The sequence below is a fragment of the Chlorocebus sabaeus genome, chromosome 20, assembly GCF_047675955.1.
Source record: "Chlorocebus sabaeus isolate Y175 chromosome 20, mChlSab1.0.hap1, whole genome shotgun sequence".
NCBI classification, from domain to species: Eukaryota; Metazoa; Chordata; class Mammalia; order Primates; family Cercopithecidae; genus Chlorocebus; species Chlorocebus sabaeus.
The window spans coordinates 78,285,003-78,311,569 of record NC_132923.1 but is presented as its reverse complement, the minus strand read 5'-3'; the positions used below and the strand labels follow the sequence as shown (position 1 = coordinate 78,311,569).

The following is a 26,567-nucleotide window of genomic DNA, read 5'->3' as shown; positions in this document are numbered from 1 at the left end:
GGCAGCCATCTTGATATCACCAGGGAACAGCTGAGAAAGATTGCAAAGAAAAGAGCCCTTGCTCTGACAATTATCATGAGCCCCTGGATTAAACTGTGCCTGAAGCAGCATACTTCTGGGCTTTTCTGTTAGGTTGAGGCAACAAATTTTCTTGGTTGGGTTTGTGTTGGTTTCTTTGTTCTTGCAAGTAAAAAACCTTAAGAAATACACCATGTAACCTTGAGCAACTTCCCTTACCCCTCTAAACTTCAGTTTCATGATAACAGGGCATAGTAGAATAGAATGCCAACAATAAATAGGGTCACTGTGGGGTTCGACAGTGCTTGAAAAATGCTTAGCACCATGCATAGTTGATATGGTTTGACTCTGTGTCCCCACCCAAATGTCATTTCAAATTGTAATCCCCATGTGTCAAGAAAGGTAAGTGATTGAATCATGGGGGCAGTTTCCTCCATGCGGTTCTCCTGATAGTCAGTGAGTTCTCACCATACCTGATGGTTTTAAGGGGGAGTTTTTCCTGCTCTTGCTTGCTCTTTCTTGCCTGCCACCATGTGAGACATGCCTCTTCCCCTTCCGCCATGATTGTGAGATTCCTGAGGCCTCCCCAGCCATGTGGAACTGTGAGTCAATTAAATCCCTTTTCTTTATAAATCACCTAGTCTCAGGTATGTCTTTATAGCAGTGTGAAAATGGACTAACAGTACAAAGTATGCATTCAGTATATGGTAACAATTTTTATTACATTTGCAGCTCTAAACTTTGTGTTAAATGCTTTAAGTATATCATTTCACTTGGTCATTGGTCAAGCTAGGAGGACTTTTTTTGTCCCCATTTTACAATTAAGAAATGAAGGTTGGAGAGTTTATGTGACTTGTCCAGGGTTCCACAACTACAGAAGCAGAGATTTTACAGAGTATGATTGTTTCTCCTTTTTTTCAATCCTTTGAACAGATGATTATTGTACAGTGTCAATAAAATGTTAGTTGAATGCCTATAATGTGCAAAGCATTATAAGTATATAGCAGTAAATATATATGCTGTCCTTCAGTTTTAGAGGATAGTCTCACACTATCTGAATTACAGAGAAGATCACGTTGAGTTTGTGTCTTGGATTTATCAGCATCATGCTCCTAACAACTAAGTTAACCAGCCTATCATCTAAATCCTATAGGCACATGAAAAGTATTGATACAAAGAAAGTAGTTCTGCAACTAAGTGTAGAACATAGAGCTTATTTCCATATAAAATTAAATATATATATATACACATATATATATATATACACATACACACATACACACATCTTGTATTTCAACTGCTATTTAATTTCTTCTAAAACATTGAGCTGAACTGTAACATTCCTGTTACATTTGATTCCACTGGTTAAAAAAAGTCTTTTTCATATACTATAAAGATATTATCTCTGCTCTTTCTGACATGGTGTCAACTTATATATGTTTCTAGCAAGTCTGAACAACACTATTAGAAGTGACAATGGGATGGAAGAATAGGTCTTTGCTACATTGTTTTCTTAGGAAATCTGCAGGAAAATCTAATGCTGTGTTTTACTGTTTACCTTTAGGTGACATTCTCCAAGTGTCTTTATGTGTTATCGAGTGCCTTTCACAATACTCCAATCACAAGGCGTGTAAAAAATGATTATATGGAGAATAGTTAATGTAAACCTCTTTATGACCAATGTTGTCTTATGTGCAGATCAGGAAATTCCTTACAAGTAATGTATAATAAGCCCTGAGAAACATAAACAGCCTCTGAACTTGTCTTCTTAACATCTGGATATTTTGTCTAAGAAGATTTAATAGTGTCAGGACACATCCCAAATGAGATTTCACAGGCTTTCACAGGCAGGGGGAGAGGTTCTACTCTCCTACACTGCCTCATCTTCAGCTTTTCATGTCAATTTTGATAGAAGGGTCTGAGAGGAGAACCTACAAAATCAACCTGCAGAAAACACAAGTGGTCCCTGATTTCCTAATTATGAGATTTTTACTTACATTGAAGCCATATGTGGGGAAGCTAATGAACAACTGAGAATAGTTTGTTCCTTGTCTTGATAGCTTAGTCTTAGATATCTGAGAGTTGTGAAAAAATGGACAGATTTGTAGTCAGATAGATTCAGCTTTGTTCTATCTAGGTGAGAGCCATTGGGTATATTATGTAACTTCTCCAAGCCTATTTGTCATTGTAAAGTGAGAATAATAAAAACTAGTAGGGTGATGGAATAAAGATAAATACAGGGCCCCGTTCATAGTAGGTACACAATACAAAGTAGACCCTTTCCTCTTTAATTCTCTAAGAAAATATTTATTTAATATAATGTATTTCAAGAAAAATGTCCTTCTTAGAAATATAACCTAAGCATAACTAGACTTCACTAGTTTGGGAATATAAATATTAAATAACTCGTATTTCCACATTTATATAATGCAGCAATTTCTGGGCACCACTGGGGGTGTGTCTTGTGCTGCTTCTCTCGTCGTTTTCCTCCAGTCCCCTTGTTGATATCCACTGCTCAGGAAGGTCAACTTGGGGACAGCGCCTTGCCTCAGCCTCTTCTGATGGGACAGTGCCTTGCCTTTGCCTCTTTTTCTTCTCTGGGAACCCCAGAGATTCCCAAATGGTAATCTCATGGAGCAATCAAATGACACAACCTTGTTAAGACTTCAGTGCACCAGGAACATGCTGTGTCTCTGTGGAAATGCCCTCTTCCCAGTTCTGTTTCTTGCTTTGTCATCTGAACCGCTAACTGTACTTCTTTTGCCTCCCTATGAAAATGGCTTCTGCCAGTAGCATTTTCTCCAGTCATCCACAGGTGAAGACAAGGACATTCTCTATCCTGAGGCCCCCTTTTCCACATAATCCCACCCCAGTGCAAACTATTTCCTGCAAAAAGACAGCTTCAGACTGTTTCCTACTTCATCAAAACCACCCAGACTTAAAAATCCAGTTTAGGCTCAGTTGAAACCTTCTCTACAATAAAAACTACTGTATGTGCTCATTTCTCATCCACTAGGGGTCTGCCTTCTAAATCAAAAGCAAGTAGAAGACAGAGTAAAATGTGTAATATAAATTTATTCTGTGACATTTTCCTCATTCAAGATATTTTAACATAGATTAAAATATATCAATATTTCATGAAAAATAAATTCTAGAAGAATTTAGATAATATCTGTAATATACATGATTTGACCCAGAATATCCTTTTTTTTTTTTTTTGACTTCAAACATCATTTTTTAAAAAGTAACATAAAATGATAAGGACTGCAACATTCTTCATATATCTTGTGTCTCATAAATTTTAATTCAACTGCCAGTTCTTTTCTCAACTACGTATGTTAATGGTATTTGCTCCTGTTTTTGAACGGGACGAGTATCCATTTTCTGTTTCTTTGTGATATTTAGGTCTTCTTTCTCTGATTCTTCAAGAAAATGCTCCATGCTGAGTTTGAATACTAATCGAGGGTCTGGTTTAGACAGTGGTGGGCAATTACACATCTCTCTAATTTTGAGAGCCTATAAAGACATAATAAGATAAAAAAAAAACTATATATACATCAATGTATTCAGATTGTTTCAGTAATCCGTAATATGTTCCATGTAAAACAAATAAAGAATGCATTCTGTATTTTTTTAATAAAAGGTATCTTGATTATGACACATAAAAGGGAACCACTGATAAATCCACAGTGAACAGTTGTTTTAATGATTTGGTCAAATAATATTATTTTAAAAACAACAACAACAATAGTATTAATAATCTGTAACCACTGCCCAAATGCTGTTTTGAGGGTAAACAAATCTTAGAGATATCTCTATGGTTTCAGTTAAACTCTAGCTGACCTGAGAACAATCATTCAGATTTTAAGAGACTCTATGAGAGGTTTTTTTCAAGAAAAAGAAAACTGCAGAATATAGATGACTGAATATATTGAAAAAAGATACATATAACTGATATAGTCTTGGGTAAAACTGATGATAATAACCTAGTGATACAGTTTGGATATGTCTCCACCCAAATCTCATTTTGAATTGCAGTTTGCATAATTCCCACACGTCATGGGAGGTAACTGAATCATGGGGGCAGGTCTTTCCCATGCTGTTTTCATGATAGTGATTAAGTCTCACAAGATCTGATGGTTTTATAAAGGGCAGTTCTTCCTGCACACGCCTTCTTGCCTGCTGCCATATAAGACATGACTCTTCTCCTCATTTGCCTTCCACCGTGATTGTGAGCATCCCCGCCCAACCCCCGGCCATGTGGAACTGTGAATCAATTAAACCTCTTTCCTTTATAAATTCCCCGGTCTCAGGTATGTTTTAGTAGCAGCATGAGAATAAAACATTGCAAAGGAAGGAAAAGTAATCATGGTGTACTATGGCGCTCAGTGCTTACAGTTGAAAATACCAAATCTTGATGAAACCAAAAAGTACGATTTCATCATACTGAGAAAGGGGGAGTTGCATGGGTGTGTGCACGCACAGGGTGTGACACTGGAAAGAGAGGGCTTACGTCTCATCCTGTACAGTGGAAAATGAGTAAGGCCCAAAATTGAAGTTAGAACGTAGCAACATAAGCATGTTATTTAGACACAATGGGAAATACTAAACAAATCCTCCAATAGAACTGGAAATAGTTATCCCTGAAACGGATGGCAGGGTCGGAGGACTGGCTGCCGATTTAAGTAACTAGCCTTAGAACTATTTAACTCTTCAAAGTGGGTATATGGATAATTTTAAGATATAAGAAGTAAAATAATTTTTAAGGAAAAATGGTCTCAGTATTTAAGGAGTTTTAAAAGACAGACATTTAGGAGAAAAAGCTAATTTAGTTTTTTACTACTTCTGGCTTTCTGATACTGATGTGTCTTAAGGGAAGTTAATAAGGCAGTAAAGGAGACAATGTTTGGGGGACAGGTAAAATCTTAGAAAGACTATGCAGGCAAGGCCTCACTGACAACATAATGATTTGGGGGGTCAAGAGGGGGACAGACCTGAAGGACACGAGGAAAGAGACCATGTGGCAACCTAGGGAAAAACCATTCCAAGAGGGAGCTGCAAGTACAACGAAGATGGGAGTGTGCCTGGGGTGTTTTGGAACAGTGAAGAAGCAGGTACAGCTAAGTGGAGCAGGGTGGAGGGCAGGAGCAGATTATGTAGGACCTCACGCTAAGGTCATGCTAAGGATTTTAAGTTTTACTCTAAACAGCCTGCCTCTAATATTTGTGGGGTCCATGGCAAGAATGAAAATGGAGGCCCGGATACCATGTCTCTAAACACCTAAAAGCAGTAAATCAAGCTAATACATTACTACATAAAATCTGTTCTATTCTTCTACTTTGAGAAATACACATTCGAAATTACCTGGAAGTCCAGGTACAAAATTAGAATTCTTGAATTTCAGAACACGTTAAGACTGCAGGGAGCTTACTGTGTAGCTGTTGACACTAGCCTGCCCCTCTCCCAGTCCTAGCTTATCTGGCACTGTAAAGGGCCTTGTGTGCATGTGTTCAAGGAAGAGGTCCACATGGGCCCTGAAAGCAAGCTCAAACATGTTTCGGCAAGGAATTCCATTATCCCAGATACCCTGAGTTGGGTGTGGTAGGGGCACAGGTTCTTGTATGCAAACATTTCATTGAGTCCCACAGGAGAGGGGGACTTGTAGTCAGAGACGAGCCAGATAGACGTCCTCTAAGCGAATGGGGTCAGGGCAGAAGCTTGGGTCTAGGAGCACTTCTAGCTCTCATGAGGCTATGAGTTACCATTAAGGTAAGCTACAGAGTTTGAAAAAATATTACGTAATATGAAATTCTTCAGTGGCAGTGGCCTTGTCTTATTTTTCTTTGTATTTCACAGCAGATTTAAGATGTTCCTTATATCTACTGAGTGTTAAGGAAATGTTTAAGTAAACTGAATTGACATAAAAAGAAAATGTTTCCCAACTATAGCACGTATAGTACTTAAGTAAACAGAAAATCAGACCCTCAGCTAAATGATGACCTACTGTCCAAACTGGGATACCTTTGAGAATGAAAGGAGATGCTAGTGAGATTTGCACTGAGACATCAGGCATGAGCCAAGACTGTCTCCACAAAACTGGGACATACGGTCACTCTTGCATTAGTTCCTTTACAACCATGTTAATTTTCTTTCCCAAGTGAGAAGTTTACCTGTCATGGCTGCTATATCAGTGTAGTGCCTATGTCTAAGCACTGCACTGGGATCAGTAAAGGGGGAGATACAGACTCCAGCAGGTAACAGCTGGCATAGCTGAGTGTGGCAATGAGAGATGCAAAGCAACAAAGAGAGGAATAGGATGCCATCCCCTATGATCTCTGTGTATTCAGTAAAAACTCTTCTATTTTTCTTAAATTCTCTTATTCAGTCTTTTTAATACAACAAATATTTAGAACACCATAGTGAGTAAAGTGCTAGGTACACATTGGTCAGAATAGTCATGGTCCCTGCCCTGATGTAATTTACTTTGTATTTCTCCATTACTGGGCATTAGAATTGTCCCCATGGTTGTGTCTATTTGGCTTTTATAAACTACCCTGCTATAAAAATCTTTGTTTAAAAAAATCTTATTTTCTCACCTCCATTTGGAGTTATGTGAAGTCTAACACCCAAAACAGAATGATCTGATCAAAGAGTAAGTGCAGGTAGATTATAATTTATGTTATATAGGACCAAACTGTGTTCTACCAGAAAGGCTTTATCAACCTTTAATGTCACCAGCAATACAGGCATACTTGAGTTGTTCACAGTTATTCACATAAGATTTCGTGACTTTTATGTAGATAACGACAGAATTTCAAACCTCAGAATCTTTAGAAAATATCAGTTCAATTTTACAGATGAGGAAACTGAGTCTCAGAGAAGTTAAACACCAGGCAAGGAACAAAAAGCTGGCTTGATCAATGTTTTTAAGAGCTTTATTTGCTAAAACTTCGAAATAACCAAGATGTCCTTCGACAGGTGAATGGATAAACTGTGGGATATCCAGACAAAAGAATATTATTCAGATCTAAGAAGAAATGAGCTATCAAGCCATGAAAAGATATGAGGAACCTTAAATGCATATTGCTGAGAGAAAAAAAGCTAATCTGAAAAGGCTACATGATTCCAACTATATGATATTCTGGAAAAGGCACAACTATGGAGACAGTAAAAAGATTAGTGGTTGCCAGGGGCTAGGGGGAGGGAGGAATGAGTAGGCACAGAGTGTATTTTTATGAGAGTGAAACTACTCTGCATGATGCTATAATGGTGGATACACGTCATTATACATTTATCAAAATGCACTGAATGTATAGCACCAAGAGTGAATCCTAATGGACTTTGGGTGATAACGATGGGTCAACATAGGTTCATCAATTGTAACTAATATTTTCAATCTGGCATGGGATTTTGATGGTATGGGAGGCTGTGAGTATGCGAGGGCAGATATATAAGGGAAATCTCTATACCTTCTACTCAACCTAAAAGTTGAGGCTTTAGAGTCTAAAAATAAAACAGTCTATTATTTAAAAAAAAAAAGAATGTTGGCCTGGAAGTAAAAAAGCTGGGTTTAGAACCTGATTTGTTTTTACTGCTTTTGCCCTACATGCTTTTTGTGCTCATGCTTTTTTGCACCACATGTTTCCTGAGTAAATTTTTTACTGAATAAACGTACTTTGGAGATGTCTGAGCTAGGTTTCTTTAATTGCTAGAAATACTATGTATTCTTCATACAGGTTTTCTATCACCACTCCTTCATGTGTGAACTGCTTCTCCTCTCCAACTATCTATCAAGCAGAATCGTGTTATGACCATACATATTTCTAACAAATCTTCATCTATTTTGCATAGTAAGATTTTATTGGATGTCTTGGTAACTTATTTTTTCTTTTTTCCTTTCCTTTCCACATTCATTTTATACACATTTCAGGGTGCCAATGTCTTTTTATTTTTATAAATTCGAATCTATCTTATTAAATATACCTTCATCTCTTCAAAAGTGAGCAAAATTTTCCTACCATATAGCTAGAATATGTCTTTCCACTTCCTTTACTTTGTTTTCTGTGTTTAACTCCATGCACTGCACATAATAGGCACTTAACAAACGCATGCTAAATTTTAAACAAACATTTATAGAACACCAGCTATGAATAAATCATGATAAATGTCATAGAGAAAATACTCTTAGGAGTTTATGGTTTAAGAAAAAGCAAGAATGTATTCTAATAGCAAGAATGTATGGTTCTGAGAATCCTGAGGAAGATTTGAAGTTAAATATAGAATTAGCCAGCCTAAAGACTACAAGTGAAAGAAACTAACATCTACTGTTCACTTTCTATGTACCTTTCACTGTGTGAGGTATTTTACACATCTAAATTGACATTGGAATTTGAACCACTTTTGAAATCTTGGGCCTGGCATAAAACATTTATCATTAAAGTGTCTATGCCAAAGAAAGGGGTACAAGGGAGAGAAGGCAGCAGGACCTTACCTACAGAAATGCACAAGTAAGTACATCCAACATCCAGGAGATACTGCTATCCTGATTTCACATACGAAGAAAACTAAAGGTTGGATTAGGTAACTTTCTCCAAGTTAGATGGCTGAGTCAGAATTAAAACCCAAGACCCCTAAGACCACTGTTATCTTTATATTACTATTTCCTGTGACCATCTTTCTCCCATTACCAACTATTAATTTCCTACACGCTAAATTTCTATAAGGGAGTGGAAGTACTGTTCAATTCTACTGCCAATTTTTCTATTTTTCACTCACTATTATATTGCTTATCTTGCCTATTATCACACATCATGCAATAGTTTAACAAATATTCACGGCCAGGCGTGGCGGCTCACGCCTGTAATCTCAGCACTTTGGGAGGCCAAGGCGGGTGGATCACGAGGTCAGGAGATCGAGACCATCCTGGCTAACACAGTGAAACCCCGTCTCTACTAAAAATACAAAAACTTAGCTGGGTGCGGTGGTGGGCGCCTGTAGTCCCAGCTACTTGGGAGGCTGAGGCGGGAGAATGGCAAGAACCCGGGAGGCGGAGCTTGCAGTGAGTGGAGATCGCGCCACTGCACTCCAGCCTGGGCGACAGAGCAAGACTCTGTCTCAAAAAAAAAAAAAAATTCACTAAGCATCTCAACTTGTCATAGGTACTATGGATACAGCAGTGTACAAAGGCCTTACACTCTAGGGTAAAAGACAATAAACAAATCGGCAAGTAGAGGAGCTGTAAGGAGGACACTAGCTTGATGGGGAACATACATTGGTCTTGTATGTTTCCTAGACCAAGGAAAGCCTAAGGAAAGGGGCATGTGGTGAAGTTGGTGAGGTAGGCAGTGGCCAAATTACGTGACTGGAAGACCTAGGAAGAGTCTGGATTTTTATTCTAAGTTATGGAATAAGATGAGAGGTCACTAGAGGGTTTTAAGCAAGGAAAGGACATTACAGTGATCACTCTGGCTACATACTGAAAATAGGTTGTCAGGAGTTGACGTGAAATGTGACATCATGAGGTGAAAAGTGGCAACAGGAAATGACTGGGTAACGTGGGAGGAGATGATGGTGACTTTTACTGGGAAAGGAGCAGTGGTGAAGTTGAGAAGGGCATGGATTCTTAATGTACTTGTTGAGGCAGTCAAGAAGATTTTTTCATGAATAGGATACGGAAGTGAAGGAAAGAGGAATTGAAGATGAGTCTTAAATTTCCTCTTCTGTTTTAATAGCTTTTCTTTTATGATGCTGCTCATGCATCTGAGGATAATTAACTTGCTCACAGTAAATAATTACTATAATGTAATATCATATTGTCAATTAATGACCCCAGCCCATAAATTCTTTTAAAGTTATTTTTTTTCTCAAATTGTCAAAACAAAATCACTTATGCTCATAAAATTAATCAGAAACTTAATAACATACCTTTCTATACTTTGAAGGTAGAACTAATTAGTAACTAGGCAATTGTTCTCTGAATTTTTGAAAAAATTCTCCAAATTAAATCCCATCAGTGCTAGGCGTCCTTTTCTTTGCTAATTTATTATGACTCTATGGGTTCTAATATAGTTTTAAAAATTTGATTTATTTATACCTTACTTCTTTCTAAAATTAATTTGAGAAGCTTCATTCTAGCTATAATTTCTACTCCTAGCTGCAACCACTCTGGCAATTCCCCTCCTCCCTCAACACACATACACTTTAATTACTACTGATTTTGACCTGAGCTAATAATTAACATCATCTAACTAAAAATAACATTCTCTCAAATATTTTGGTTTTCTTGCATGTTACCATACCTCTTCTCCTGATCCTATTTACATTTTACTCTTTGTCTAACTAATCTAATGATTATGACTTTGAGTAAATTTCCCAAAGAACTGTCACTTTGCTTATTTCTGCTTAATTTTATTAATTATATTTACCCTATTTGAGACACTTATAGTTCTATATTTCTTTTCTCTAATATAGACATTTAAACTGATAAAATTTTCTTTAAATACAGATTCAGTAAACACTCATGAAAATATAACTACATCATTATGAAGTTCATTGATTTTAAGGCATCCTCTTATTGTCTATAGATTTCTCTCTTGCTTTACATGTGCAGAATTTTAATTTTCATGCGGTTATCCATCTTTTAATTTTTGTTACATTAATTTTACTATACTATGTTCTGATGATTGGAACCATAACTTTTTATTTATTTACTTATTTATTATTTCAATAGGTTTTTGGGGAACAGGTGGTGTTTGGTTACATAAGTAAGTTCTTAAATAGTGACTTCTGAGATTCTGGTGCACCCATCACTCAAGCAGTGTACACTGTACCCAATGTGTAGTCTTTTTTTTTTTGAGATGGAGTTTCGCTCTTGTAGCCCATGCTAGAGTGCAATGGCGCGACATCAGCTCACTGCAACCTCTGCCTCCTGGGTTCAAGCAATTCTCTCGCGTCAGCCTCCTGAGTAGCTGAGATTACAGTCATGCACCACCACGTTTGGTTAATTTTTGTATTTTTAGTAGAGACAGAGTTTCTCCATGTTGGTCAGGTTGGTGTTGAACTCCAGACCTCAGGTGATCTCCTGCCTCGGCCTCCCAAAGTGCTGGGATTACAGGCATGAGCCACCATGCCCAGCCCCAGTGTGTAGTCTTTTATCCCTCACCCCCTTCTCACTGTTTCCCCTGAGTCCCCAAAGTCCACTGTATAATTCTTATGCCTTTGCACCCTCATAGCTTAGCTCCCACTTATGAGTGAGAACGTAACATTTTTATATTATGTACAGATATTTTTGTCCAAGTTTTATAATCAATATTTTCATGAAAGATGTGTATTTGAAAATACATTCCTTTTTTTAGGATTTAAAATTCTTATGCCACTTAAAATTTATTTTTCATACTATTCAGCTGAATCATTTGGTAGTTCCTTACTTAATCCGTGGTTTTCTAAGAATGGCAGGGTGCAAGCTAGTTACAATTATATTTAAACAAACAAAACTGTATATTTTATCTAACTCTGATGGTTAGTAGATTCTGGAAACAGCACTGTTGCAACCGAGCACTTCACTGACATGTTGTTCTATGTGTTTCATTTACTAAGGCTCTTCCATCATAATAAAAAAAAAAGTTAGTTTTTCTAGATATCATACCAAAGTGTATTAGTTCCACTGTTTTTTGTTTGTTTTATTTCTTTTCTCCTAAACCCTTACACTTCCTCCAACAGCAAGAAGTATAAGAACTTAGAAGGAAAGAAACATCTTCCTTATACTTACAAAAAGCAAGGTCCAAAGTCATTCTTACTCTTGTATGTCTTTAAGTTTTGTCTTTTTACCTAGGTAGCTTGTAAGAACCTGTCTTTGCAATGAAGATTAAACACTTCATAACTTTACATATCTACGCATTGTCATTTCAGGGCTTCTCATGGATGATACTCTGGGAATCTCCTAAAAATCCATCTTAAGAAACGTTACCTAAATAAAAAAATGTGATATAGAAACCACAATCAAAGAAATGAAGACATGTACAAATGAACGAATGTATCTTTCCCATTGTTAAATGCAGCTTGGATTTCCTGGTGCCTTTTCAATATTCTTTCATTTTTTTAGACATTTTTTTTTTTTTTTTTTTTGCTTTGGGCTTTTTAATTTGGTTGTGCTATGTTCCTCTATCTTCCGCATCAATGAGTCTTTGCTCTGGGGTATCAATTCTGCTCTTTACAGCCTCCACCGAAAGTTTTACAGCTTCTCTGCTGAATTCACAAGTTTAACAATTTTCTGAAATGGATTCATCTTACATTTGTAAAGATGTTCTTTCAGCTTCTGTCACTTTCAGTGCAGCTAAATCAACCTTATCATGCCAGCTTCAAGTGGCATTGCTTCTATGTTCTTGCCACCTTGCCCATCCTCTCCCATAAAGTAACATTTTTAAGTTTGACCTGGGATTTGGTTTTGTTTTTCATATTTCTGCTCTTTAAAACTTATCTCACTGGGGAACAATGAATATTTCAGAGGCTTTGTTTTGTGTTGCTACTGCTGAATTTAGTTTACATGAGGGTCCTTGTGGAGTTATTAAAGACACTTAAATATTCAATACTCTTAAATAAGATTACCCTCATTTTTCCTTTCAACTCTGTTTTTCCAACTCTTGTACACTTACCGTTCTGATTTTTTAAAAGTCTCTCTTATATACCTCTTAAATCTATTCTTAAATAAGAGAAAAGTGTCTGCAACATCTTTTACTCGTAATTTGGCTGGTCTGAGTTCTAAATAGATTCTACATAGATTTCTCCTGAAGGCACACTTCTCAGGTTGTTTGAAAACTGATTATTTGCAGGGGGGTGCTAAATTATCACCCCACAATCACTTGCTGGCCACAAGGAAGAAAACCATCTTTACAAACAAAGAACCAGGCCATCACCATCCAACTCCCTGATGGCCTTCAGCATCACCAAATGTGGGGCAGCCAGGTAATAAGAGACTTCCAACGCAAAGCACTTTGAAGCATAGTTGCATCACCTATAAAATACCGTTCCCAAAATTTAACTTCTATTTACAGGTATACATAGAAACAAGTTAGAAATACCATGAAGAAGCAGTCGAGTAAACCCAGAATCTATAATGTGGGATTATATGTACTCAACAATTCAATGACAAGTTTTAAAACAAACAAAACAAAAGGGAGGGGGGCACTGTTCTAAAGTCCAAAGGACTTTAGGGACGTAAGGACCAAATGCAATGTGTGGATCATGAAGCATCCTCATTTAAACAGGCCAACTGTAAAACCGTTGAGATAGAGAAATCTGATGTAGACAGAATATTTAATGTTAAGAAATCACTATGAGTTTCCTCAGGCATGATAATGTTATGATTGTGGAAGAAAATGATACTACTTTCTGAAATGCATACTAAAGTTGATGGAGCACAGGACAGACATATCATTCAAAATATGACTCCAGGAGACCAGACTATGCCACCTCAAATACACCTCTTGAGCGTAAGAGTTATTTTCTACTAATTATTTTGGGAAATAGCAGACATAGGGGAAGTTCTGAAAACAGGAAGAAGTTACCCTTTTCTCAGAAAAATATGTATTTATACAGGAAATCTCTAAGTGTGTCTCCCTCTCTGTACCAGGAAGAGAAGGATGACTCTAAATCACTGGAAACTCTTATCAACAAAGAAGGTACAATCTACATAACAAACCTTACCCTTGCTCACTGTGCTTTTCCTGACCACCTCCTCTACAACCTGGCTTTCCCTACACCCTTCTGTCTTTGTTTCAGTTGAAGATGGTATTTCTGGCTGAACTCAAAGCCACCTCTTGGAGAATTATTCATTCCGTGGGTATCTCCCAGGTATACAGGAAGTATACCTGTTAATAAACTTCCATTTACCTCTTGTTAATCTGTCTTTTAATACAGGGGTTCATCTCAACTAAGAACTATGAAGCATAGACAGAAAATAATTTTTCCTCCCCTAAAAAGCCCTGATATCTGGGCTTTATATCAAAATACTTCTGGGAAAAACAGAGAGATGGGACAGATGAAGCAAGTGTACAAAAGGATTATACTGTTCAATATCAGTGAGTGAAAAATAGGGGCTCATTAAGCTATTCAAATTATTCTCTATCTTGACATGTGTTTTAAACATTGATAGTAATAGTAAAACTAAAAGTTAAAAAAACAAAAACCTTTTCCATTGTCTTCCATTCTCCTCTACCATTTTTGCATTTCTATAACTTCACTCTTGATTTTACAACTATGTTTTAGTTCTAAATGGCTCATGAGAGGTTTGTATCTTAAATATTTCTCCGGAAAATGAAACTAGTCACTTTATTACCACCTCTATTTCCAACTCTCTCCCTTAATTTCTAAAAGCAAGCATATACTTCTCAGAAGGCCTAAGGAGTTAGGTGTCAATGACTCTAATCCAAAGACTCACTATGCAATAGATTTAACAGAAATTAGTCAGAATACTGGGTAACTACTTTAAAAGACAGAAAAGAAATACAACAAGGATAATGCCTACATGGCTACTTATTAACAGAACAAAAACTCTACAAAGGAAATCTCTAAGTCATTTCGGCATTCCTTATTGTCTATATATCTATGTTTCTTGAATTCTCTTTTGAACTAGTTGTAACATATTACAGTTTCCCTCATTAATTAGTTAAAAAAAATCTCAGAGATGTGTTCATTTTATATTTGAATGATTCATGATTTCACCTTTTAAAAAAATTATTGTTTAATTCATTTAATTTCCTTTCACAAACACTGCAATGGAAATTGGAGTCTGACTAGTTTTTGAAGTGTTCTAAAGTAAATAGGTATAAATAACTGAAGTAAATAATTTAAAGTAAATAAACATAAAAAATTAAAAAGTAAGGTCACCTTGACATAGGGCAATTATCCTCTGGAATGATAAAATAATTAGGAAAGGTTTTCAAACAAACCTATAAAAGCATTTGATAATCAACTACTCCTAAATATGAAAATGATAAAATCCCATCATTTGCAACAGTATGGATAAATCTGGAGGACATTATGCTAAGTGAAATGAGCCAGGTACAGAAAGAAAAATACTGTATGGTCTCACTTACATGTAGAATCTAAAAAAGTCCAACTCAGAGAAATTGTGAGTAGAATAATGATTACCACAGGCTGGGGACTGGAGAGTAGGAATGGGGAGGTGTTGGTCAAAAAGTATGAAGTTTTGCCAGCCTGGGCAACACAGCAAGGCCACATCTCTACAAAAAAAAAAAAAAAAAAGGCCAGGCATTGTGGCACATTACTATAGTCCTAGCTACTCTGGAGAGTTGAAGTGGGAGAACTGCTTTAGCCCAGGAGTTCAAAGCTGCAGTGAGCTACGATCACACCACTGCACTCCAGCCTAGGGAACGAAGCCAGACTCCAGATAGCTAGCTAGCTAGCCAGATAGATAGATAGATAGATAGATAGATAGATAGATAGATAGATAGATGGATAGATACTAAAAAGCACAGTTTCAGTTAGGAAAAGTAGCTTCTGGAGATCTGCTATACAGCACTGTTACTACAGTTAACAAAACTGTACTGTATATTTCAAAATTGCTAAGAGAATAGATTTTAAACATTCTTGCCACAAAAAATAAATATGTGAGGTGATGAATATGTTAGTTGGTTTAATCTAACCATTATACAATATATACAGATATTGAAACATCACGCTGGACTCCATAAATATACAAAATTTAAAAAATTAAAGTAAATAAAAAATAAACACTCGTATTAAAAAAAAAAAAAACACTGGCTATACTTATTCCCAGTAACAACTAAAGTATTTACGAAACAACTGCTAATACACATCAGTATTCTGACAGGTATTACATATCAAGTAAAACATCAAATACTTACAAAAAATAAAAGTAAGTTTAAAAAAAAAGAAAAAAATGGAAAAAAATTAATACCAGAGAGTCTTCATGACTGTATTAAAAGCTTCCTTTGAAAACAGAAAGCAAGACATTTCAAGGGGGAAAAAAATCATCTTTATTTTTTAGCATGTTTTTCTAAAAATATCAATCCTTTCCCCTTTCCCCTCAAAAGCAATTTTTTCTAATAGCCCATTCATTTCAGCCTCAAGTAGATACACATCGCATGCACCACAATGCTTTTTTTAAGGGTTTAGACAATGTTACTGTCAGGCTTCCTGGCTTTATATGATTCACAGGCCAATTCAATTACAGTAGCTGCTATGATATTTGCCTTCTCCTCAACACTCTTTATGTCAGACAAAATGAAATTCTGTAAGGTGAACAGTGTATGTTTGTGTACACTGGCCAACAACGACATTTCACTTCAATGTTAAACACTCTCATATTTTCTGCTCATGAGATGTATAATATTAATGATTTATTCATTTACTTTGTCCAATTATAAATGTATAAGAATGATTTACATGAGTTCAAACCCCTGGCTTCCTGAAAGTGTAAAAGATTCAGAATAAAATGAGATTAATATGAATGCAGCCATCAAGTGATTCTGATATCTAAAAATTGAATGAAGTGAATTTGATAAAGATTTTTTAAAGTTTCTGAATAAAGCCAGAATTGAAAGCTCTAAAAACATTCAAATATATATCCTATTCAACTTATGATTATAAACATAACCATAAACAATGAGTAAGTTCAAATTAAATATTTTTCCTATACGTTCTATTATTCTCCATACCCTTCACTCAACAAAGAGGGGATGGTGGAGAGAAACAGGGTTCATAAGTGAAGTGGAGAATAAGAAATTCAGTCTAAATATTTTCAGTTTTAAAATAAATCTTTGAAGCAGATTTCTCTTATTCACATCTATTCATATTTTATAACAATCTTTACAGAAAAAAGTTAAATAAGGTGTCTCTTTCAAGGACAAATTATAATATACATAAAGTCTGAACAGTCTAACTACAATTTTAAAACTGTCATACTATTAAACATCAACAAATTGATACATCTCTCTTCATTTTTTCACCCAAGTTGTTATAACCAAAATATGTGTAATGTGTGTTTAACTGATTATTTCAAGTAAATAAAATTATAACATATCAGCTTATTAACTACAAGTAATAATTGCTACAAACCTGTATTTATCCTTTTTAAATGCTAATGGATCACAAGATCATATTTAACTAGGCAATTTATACATGTTTGATCTTGAAATTCACATTTAAAAAAGCAAAGATTTGCTTTTTTTTCTAATGTGATGTGTTATCTTGACTTAAAAACAAAGCAAGAAAGGAACTAATCTATTTTCTGAACAATATACTACGGTAAAATGATCCAAAATTATATTACACTACTGCTTTGCAGGAGTTGTAGATCACATTGTTTTCAAACATAAGTGACCTTGTCACTCCTCCAGTCCTCTGCTCAAATCCCTCCACTAGTGTCCCATCTCTATTAACAAAAGCCAAAGGCCCACGCCCTCCTCCTTCCCTTGCTCACCCCATTCCACCCACACTGGTTTTCTTGTTGTTGCTCCTGCCCCACGGCCTTGTACTCTTCCCCAAGACAGCCACAAGCCTGGCTCCTTCACTTCTGTGTTCAAGTATCAGCTTCTCAATGAAACCTTTGATTGCCGAATGACCCCATTTTCCACTGCTATTCCTGCACCCCTCCCATCTCTGCTCAAACATAACTGTCTGCTAAGGACTCATGTGTTCCTCTAAAATTCATATTTTGAAGTCCCAACCTCCAGTGTAACTATATTCGGAAATAAGGCCTAAAAGGAGGTAACTAAGGTTTAATGAGGTCTGAAGTGTGGGGCGCTGATCCAAAAGGATTAGTAGCTTTATAAGAAGAAACAATACATTTATAGTAAGAAACAATACATTTTTGTGACGATATGCAAGGCATCCAATAAGAAATAAAAATATGCAATCTTAAATAAGCTAAAGTTTAAAAATCACAATGGTCAAAATTTGTGTTCTAATCACAGAACCACAGAATTCTGCTTTCTTTGTTCTCCTCCTATGAATCTGAACCAAAACAGGCTCTGTCTTCCTCCCATCCATTAAATGTGGAAAATATGTAATACTGTTACTTTGATCTTTTTCTGTAATTACTTCCTACATGAACTCATCCATTCTCATTGTTTCAACTATCGCTTCTGTTTAGATGACTCTGAAACTCTGAAATCTTTATCTCTGGTCTGGACTTGTCTGTGCTTTCTAGTGCTGTATTCTCAACTGCCTTTGAGGGGATCATCACTTCACCATACTGCTAGAGACGTCAAAGGACAGGAGCCTTAGGTAGAACATAACATACTCACTAGAGCATGCTACATAAAATATAATTTTAAAACGTAGTAGTAATATATAGACTCACATAATTCTATACACTGCCTGAGAAACTGCCTTCTTTCATTACAGAAATTAGACTACGATAATAGGGAATTCCAATCTTTGAGTTATGACTGTGTATTCTAATTAACAATATACGCTTGTACTATCAGTTTCACTTCAACCACTGAATTATTCCCAATATTGCAATAGAGTTTTATTACTTTCAAATTGAATTTAATCACTTGGGGTGGGGAATATAAGAAATTATATGAGGTTTTCAAATTAAGTTTCTGAACTAGGATAGTTTATTTTTAGAAGAAAAATGTGTCATGTCTTTGTCTTCATCATTGGCTCCCAAATAACATTTGTTTCTCTAGCCATTTTTCTTCCTACTCATTAATCAATTCATTATTATTTTAAAGACTTCTCTAAAGCACAGTTTTTACCTCTCTGAAGATGCTCAGTAATTTGATGATGAAATGACCACTCAAAATTTAGGAAAGTCTTCACATGAAAAGTTGGCTAACAGAATTTATTATCTAATTAAACAAACCACATATTTTTAGAATTTCATTGAGCAAAAATACAAAGAAAAAATCCAAGAGAAAATCATACTGTTATTATTGCTTTAGAGACAGGCCCAGGCCTCCCAGGTGCAATAAAGTCCCGGGGACCTTGGATAGCATGAAGGACCTTACAGTACAAGTCAGTTACTGATGAAATACATAATGTCCCATGCCTATAGTGCCTTTTTAAGAGGAATAATTACTACATATTATATCAGGTAAATTTCACTGCTACTTCTTTCTCAAATATTTTTTATTCAAATTAAGAATATAAATGACATCTAGTTAAGATAGGTGCTGATATAGACCGAATGTTTGTGTCCCACCAAAATTTGTATGTTGAAATTCCAACTCCCAGTGTAACAGTATCAGGAGGTAAGGGCCTTTGGGAGGTGATTGTCATAAGGGTGGAGCCCTCATGAATGGGTTAGCGCCCTTATAAAAGAAGTTATTGAGAACTCCCTTGCCCCTTCTACCATGTGAGGTTACAAGGAGAAGATGGCTGTTTATGAGTTGGGAAGTGGGCCCTCACCAGACACCAAATCTGTTGGAAACTGGATCTAAGACTTCACAGCCTTCCAAACTGCGAGAAGTAAGTTTCTGTTGTTTATAAGCCACCCAGTCTATGATATTTTGTTATAGTAACCTGAACAAACTAAAATAGGTGTTAAGAAGTCATGCTTGGCTGTCCTCAATGCTCACAAAAGGCACAAAGTATGCCTAAACTACCAACAAATCCTGTCATTACTCCTTTCAAAATATATCTAGAATCTGACTGATTCTCTCTCCCATTTTCTGCCACCAGATACCTTGGTCCAAGCCACCATCATCTCCTACCAGGATTACAAGTCTCCTAAATAATCTCCCTGTCTACTAGTCTACTCTCCACATAATGATGCCAGTGATCACAATAAAATATGAGTCAAATCAAGTCATTCCTCTGCTCAATATCCTCAACTAGCTTCCCCTATCACTTAAAGTGAAAGTCAAGTCCTTAAAATGGCTTAGAAGATCCTTCATGGTCTGGTCCCCCTTCACCTCATCTTGAACTGTTCTTCCCCTCCCTTACTCCATTCAGCCCCAATGTCTTCCTTGCTATTCCCTGAACACATCAAACATACGTTCACTTTAGGTTCTCTGCATCAGCTGCTTCCTCAGCCTCCAGACAGCTAGAGGACTTGCTCCCATGGTTCCTTCCAGATTCTGATTAGTGAGGTCTTCCTTGACAACAGAACACAGACTAGTACCCCTTCTCTGCTGCCTGCCCCTCTCTAATACCTTTAACCTGCTTTATTTTTTCCCAAAGTGCTTATTATTGCTAGGCATACTACATGTTTGTTTCTTATTTTCATTACCTAACTAGAATGTTAACTCCAAGAGAACAGACTGTTTTGTTCCTTGCTCATTCCCCAGCAATAGAATACAGAATAGATTATCAATAAGTATCAATAAATATTGATCAAATGAATGAATGAATAATTCTTGCACTAGTTTCTTATCCCAAACCGGATGCAGATTCATCTTCCTTCAAACTGCACACCACTATACTTTTATTTTTCTTATGATAAATCATATCCTTGTATTAATAATTATTCTTTATGTATCTTAGCATCCTGTAAATATCAAGAACCATGTCTTATTCCTCTTTGTATCCCCCACATCTAGCATCATTTCTTTCTTTTAAGAAGTACTCAGTATTTGTTGGGCTGAATTTGAAGTTATACTGAAAGATACTTTTTTTTTTTTTTTTGAGACAGAGTCTCACTCTATCGCCCAGACTGGAGCACAGTGGAGCAATCTCGGCTCACTGCAACCTCTGCCTCCGGGGTTCAAGCGATTCTCCTGCCTCAGTCTCCCAAGTAGCTGGGATTACAAGCACATGCCACCACGCCGGGCTAATTTTTGTATTTTTAGTAGAGATGGGGTTGCACCCTGTTGGCCAGGCTGGTCTCGAACTCCTGACCTCAGGTGATCCACCCAACTCAGCCTCCCAAAGTGCTGGGATTACAGGCATGAGAAAGATACTTCTATAATACACCTGGATCTGTTGTGCTATGCTTTAGCGCGTGGCCCAGTACCAATTCTTAAATTGCTAAAAAATGTTCTGCTTTCATAACAAGCCACCAAATTTAACACAAGTGAGATAGAAGAGAGCATGTAACCTGCCTCAGAGATGCCTAACATCCATTTTGTCCTGATATGGAAACCATAAAAACATTTTGAATGATGTCAACAAATCAAAAGATTTTCAGAGGATACTGAAAACTGCTTGGCAGAAAGCCATCTCAGCTTGACCCACTTATGAATTCTACAAAAAGCAAAATCAGAGAGCAAATGCTTCACTCTTATCTTCAGAAAGAAATAAATAACCAGAAACTAACATGAAGATTTTTTTTCCTAAAAAAACAAATTCCAGCATCACTACTACAATTAATATCCATTTGACCCAAAACTTTTGTACAGCTCATTAACTGGGTATTTTTAACAAAAAGCTTAAATCATCAAGGAAAGATTAAATTATCATCAACATGTTTAAAAAACTTAATATGCCTTGAGTTTTAAACTTTCATCAACTCAGTTAAAATTCAAGTCTCATACTAAAGGAGTTAAACCTTCATTATTAAGAAAAGTCAACCGTACACAGCAATTTATTCTCCAAGACTTGTGGACAAGCAGAATTTTGCTTTTCAGTCAAATTCTTTGACAACTGATAATCCATAATTATAGTAATCAAAATAGTTAATAGGCTAGAACTCTCTTTTACCAGGCAGAAGTGACAGCATTAAAAATAAATGATACGGTAAAAACAATGTCCCACCTGCTACAGTGTCAGCTCACCTGAGGTATAAGTCTGTCCAGATGTTGAACTCGATTGCCATGAGAAGGGTGTGTAGATAACCATTCTGGCATCTTGGGTAGGCCATGCAGGCTATCGACAAACTCCATTTGCTGCCAAAACACTGAACTGGCTCTTATGTCTGCACAAGCCTAAAACCAAAATTAGTAAAACCACACAATGAGCTCAGTTTTGAGGATTTTTTTTTAAATACAACTTTATGTCACTACATGCTTTAAAGTCATTTTCTATCATCATTTTAATAAAAGTAGAACATGCCCGTTGCTTAGAAAAAGACCCACCTCAAACAACATGGTATCACAGTACTGAAGTAACAGAATGCCTGCCCTTCCCATACACAACATTCACAATAACCCTGCTAACCAAAGATAGCTCACTATTTTCAGTATGATGAATATTAAGAACATGTATTAAGGGTAAAATCTTTTACACAAATTAAAAATTTTGTTTTCATAAAAATAAAGTTTTAAAATATAATCTGTTATTAAACTGCATTAAAGGAACTTTACTTCTATGCCACTAGAACAATCAGAAAAAAACTTCAAATAAACATAAAGAGACATTTTTATTGTGCACATCAATTTACCCACTTTTCTCAATGTATATGGAGGATATATTTAATTCCTATTATACCTTATAAAACACAGTACCTTATAAAAGTATATTAAAGTACATTAGTGCTTTTTAAAAGAATATATGTAGATATTGTATATGTGTATGCACAATTCCATTATACACTCATGTACATACTCATACATATATACTTGTATATGCAGAGAACATATCTGAAAAGGTATTTAAGAAATTGTTAACAGTAGCTACCCTAAGAATGTATCTGAGGTATCTGATAGTGGAGAGGGAGCAGGACTTTTATTTCTGAACTATATTAAAATACATTATTTTATAATTAAAATTATTTTTAAATCCTCCATAAAGTGGATTATTAATAAATATTTTATTAATTTGTTCAATTTATTCACATTTCTTAACTTATCCTTTCTATAATAAGTAACTGGAAAAAAAGTGATTATATTTCCCAACCATTTTACTTTTGATTAAAACTAAGAAAAAAGATACATACTATACTGACTAAAATGTACTTTCAAAAAGGTTTATAATACTGTAATTGTGAAACCCCAAAAGGCAAATATATTAATAGAACACGGCATGCTAGTCAATATCCATGCTACATCATTTCTTAACAAATACCATTAAAACATTTCCAAATGTTAGCAAAATAAAAAATTTTAAATTCAAGTAAATCTTAATATTTAAAGAAATATAATTCCTTAAGACCTCCAAGTATTTTAAGTTGAAAAGAATTCAAGGTACTTTACACACTATTGCACAGATATGGATATACATGTTTATATGTATATAAACAGGAATATACAAGATAAATGTATATAACAAACATAAACATGATTCATGTTTGTACACATATACTTATCTATATATGCAAGACGTGTGTGTGCTTATGTGTAAAATACATATGTAACATATATCTCTCTGCAGAAATAATTATTTGATGCTGAATTAGAAACACCCACAGGAATATGTCCCTCAATAATAGGTAATCACATTCACAATAAAAATAAAAGCTGAGATTAACAAGTATTCTTCTAAAATAATTCATAAAAATATAAAATGACTTGAAAGAATTCTAACAAACAAAAAACCCCTCTGAAAACTGGAAGATAAACATTTGAATGGACTACAAATTCGTGAATTATCTAACATGAAGTTTGTCTGGTATACAAACCAAAAGCATACTTATCTAATATTTTTAGCCTAAAACTGTTAATCAAAAGACAAAATATTTCCCTATTCAATCTCTAATTAACACAGCTGAAGGGACTCTTTAAAGCAATATTTGATATGCAGAAATAGAAAAAGAAATTAATTATCCCAACAGACTAGAAAGTATTCCAAACTAAAAGTATTAAAAAGGGACTTGAGATATCTACTTTAATGTTAAGATAAGAGTGTTGAGTTTGTCTGTACTTCTCAAACCCAGTTCAAAGACCCACTAAAGTCAGATAATTTTGTTTCCAAAATGAGTATTTTATTCACATTTTTCCAGTTTAGGAAAAATAAGTAACAGGGTGACATCAGCAAGACGGAAGAATAGGACGCCCTGAACCCTCCTTCCCCACATGAACACACTGATTCAACAATAACATACAAATTCCCTTTGTGAGAAATCCTGAAACTAAAGGTGCAATGCTTCTGCACCTGCACAAACACGAAATGAACCACATCAAACCTGGTAGAAAATTGTAGACACCTTCTTGCCATAATCTGCAAGGGCAATTACGTACCCCCAATACAGCACACCATATGATCGTAAGAACACCTGCAGCTCCCCACCACTCCTTAGGGAAGGAAAAAGTTGGCTTGTATATCTAACATTCCAACTTTTTTAAGAGCTGCCCTAGGAACTGGCTTCTGTCTTGCCAGCCTTGTAGCACTGATGGAATCTAGAACACTCTAGATGTCTAGGAACCAGTGATAACGTAACAGAAGTTTGAGCAAGCATACAGGCAGTTGCCATGACCACTCCCTGAAGCTCAGCATGAAATGAGTTGAAGAAAAACTCCGGAGCCCAGTTTCTCCTGGGGCAGGGCTTGGGGGAAGAGGTAGATCACGTGTCTAACATTCTAACATTTCTGAGGGTTGTCCAAGGGACTGACTTCTGTCTCATCTGTCTTGTAGCACTGCTAGAACCCAGCATAAGGACCAGATGAACCAGATAGGACCCTAGACGCCTAGGCACCACTAAGAACAAAGACAGCAGTTTGGACTAGCATGAAGGTTTAAGAAGTTCTCAGAATCTCTGCTATGCTGACTGATGAAGATCTTCTCCTGTACAACGACAGTCGGTAAAGGCTAAGAGGTTGCTGTTTTTTCCTAAGGTGTAGATATCAACAATAAGAGTGAACAAAATAAACAGAGAAATAGGTACCAAGGATCAAGATAAATCTTCAGAAACCTACTCTAATGAAAGGCAAATATATTATTTATCTAACAAGAGAATTCAAAATAACCATCAAAAAGACACTCAATGAGGTCAGAACAATGCATGAACAAAGTGAGAATTTCAACAAAGACTCAGAAAATGTAAAAAAGTACTAAACAGAAATTCTGAAGCACACTCCCAAACTACACACTCCTGAACAGCCTATGGGTCAAGGAAAAAAAACAAAAAGAAAATGATTTTGAGACAAATGAAAATGAAAACACAATATAACAAACCTGATGGGATACAGCAAAAGCAGTTCTAAGAGTATATAGTGATAAACGCCTACATTTAAAAAAAAAAAAAAAAAGAACGCAAGCAAATAAACAAACTTTATACCTGTAGATCCAAAAAAAGAAAAAAAAGAACTAAGCCCAAAGTTTGCAGAAGGAAGGAAATAATAAAGATTAGAGCATAAATAAAGGAAACAGAGAATTAAAAAATAGAAAAAACTAAAACTAAGAGCTTTTGAGGGAAAGATTTACAAAATTGACAAGTCTTTAGAGTAATTAAGAAAAAGACTTAAATGAACAAAATCAGAAATGAAAGAGGACACATTACAACATACCATTATAACTTATACCATACAAAGGATCATAAGAGACTACTCTGAACAATTATATGCCCACAAATTGGATAAGCTAGAAGAAATGGATAAACTCCAAGAAATATATAACCCACTAAGATTGAATAATAAAGAAATAGGAAATATGAACAAATCTATAACTAATGAGATTGAATCAATAATAAAAAACTTCCCAACAAAGAAAAGCCCAGAACCAGAACCAGATGACCTCACTGGTGAATGCTACCAAAAACATTTAAAGAATTAATGTCAATAACTCTCAAAGTCTTCCAAAAAATTGAGGAGGGAACACTTCCAAACTCATTTTATGAGGCCAGCATTACCCTGATACCTATGCCAGAGACACTACAAAACAAACAAACAAAAAAAATTACAGGCCAATATCCCTGATGAACATAAATGCAAAAATTCTGAACAAAATACTAGCAAACCAAATTCAAAAGCATATTAAAAGGATCACACCTCATGACCAAGGAGTATTTATTCCTGGTAATCAAGAATGATTCAACACACAAAAATCAATTAATGTGATATACCACATTAACAGAATAAAAAAACACATGATCATCTCAACAGATGCAGAAAAAGCACTTGACAAAATTAAACATCCTTTCATGATAAAAACTCTCAAACACTAGAGATAGAAAAAAATTATCTCAACATAATTATAGTTACATATGAAAAATCCACAGCTAGCATCACACTTCATAGTGAAAAACAAAAATTTTTTCCTCTAAGTCCAGGAACAAGGCAAGAATGCCCAATCTTGCCACTTCTGTTCAATATAGCACTGGAAGTCCTAGCCAGGGCAATTAGGCAAGAAAAAGAAATAAAAGGCATTTAAATCAGAAAGAAAGAAGTAAAATGATTTCTGGATAATATGATCTTATAAGTAGAAAACTAAAGACTCCACACACACACACAGAAAAACTCGTTAGAACTAATAAATTCGGTAAAATTAGGATAAAAAAATCAGCATACAAAAATCAGTTATGTTCTACGCACTAACAACAAACTATCCAAACAGGAAATTAAGAAACAATTCCACTTACAGGAACATTAAAAAGAATAAAATACTTATTAAACCAAACTAAGGAGGTGAAAGCCTTGCACACTAAAAAGTATTTTTAAAAAAAAACCGATGAAAGAAATTAAAGACAACTCAAATAAATGGAAAGACATCCCGTGTTCATGGATTGTAAGACTTAATATTGTTAAAAT

At 35.5% G+C, this 26,567-nt stretch overlaps 1 protein-coding gene across 5 annotated transcripts in view; it reads right to left on the bottom strand.

Annotated features, from left to right (window-relative positions):
* Nucleotides 1–3,073: 3,073 nt before the first annotated feature.
* Nucleotides 3,074–26,567, bottom strand: part of OMA1 (OMA1 zinc metallopeptidase) — a 67,071-nt gene continuing 43,577 nt past the window's right edge. For all 5 annotated transcript variants that reach the window (XM_007978560.3, XM_007978563.3, XM_007978559.3 and 2 more), the window contains 2 exons: nucleotides 21,723–21,872; nucleotides 3,074–3,534 (listed from right to left, as the gene is read on the bottom strand). In XM_007978560.3, coding sequence (XP_007976751.1) covers nucleotides 3,325–3,534; nucleotides 21,723–21,872 — 360 coding nt within the window. In that variant the 3' untranslated portion in view covers nucleotides 3,074–3,324. The remainder of the gene's footprint in view (nucleotides 3,535–21,722; nucleotides 21,873–26,567) is intronic.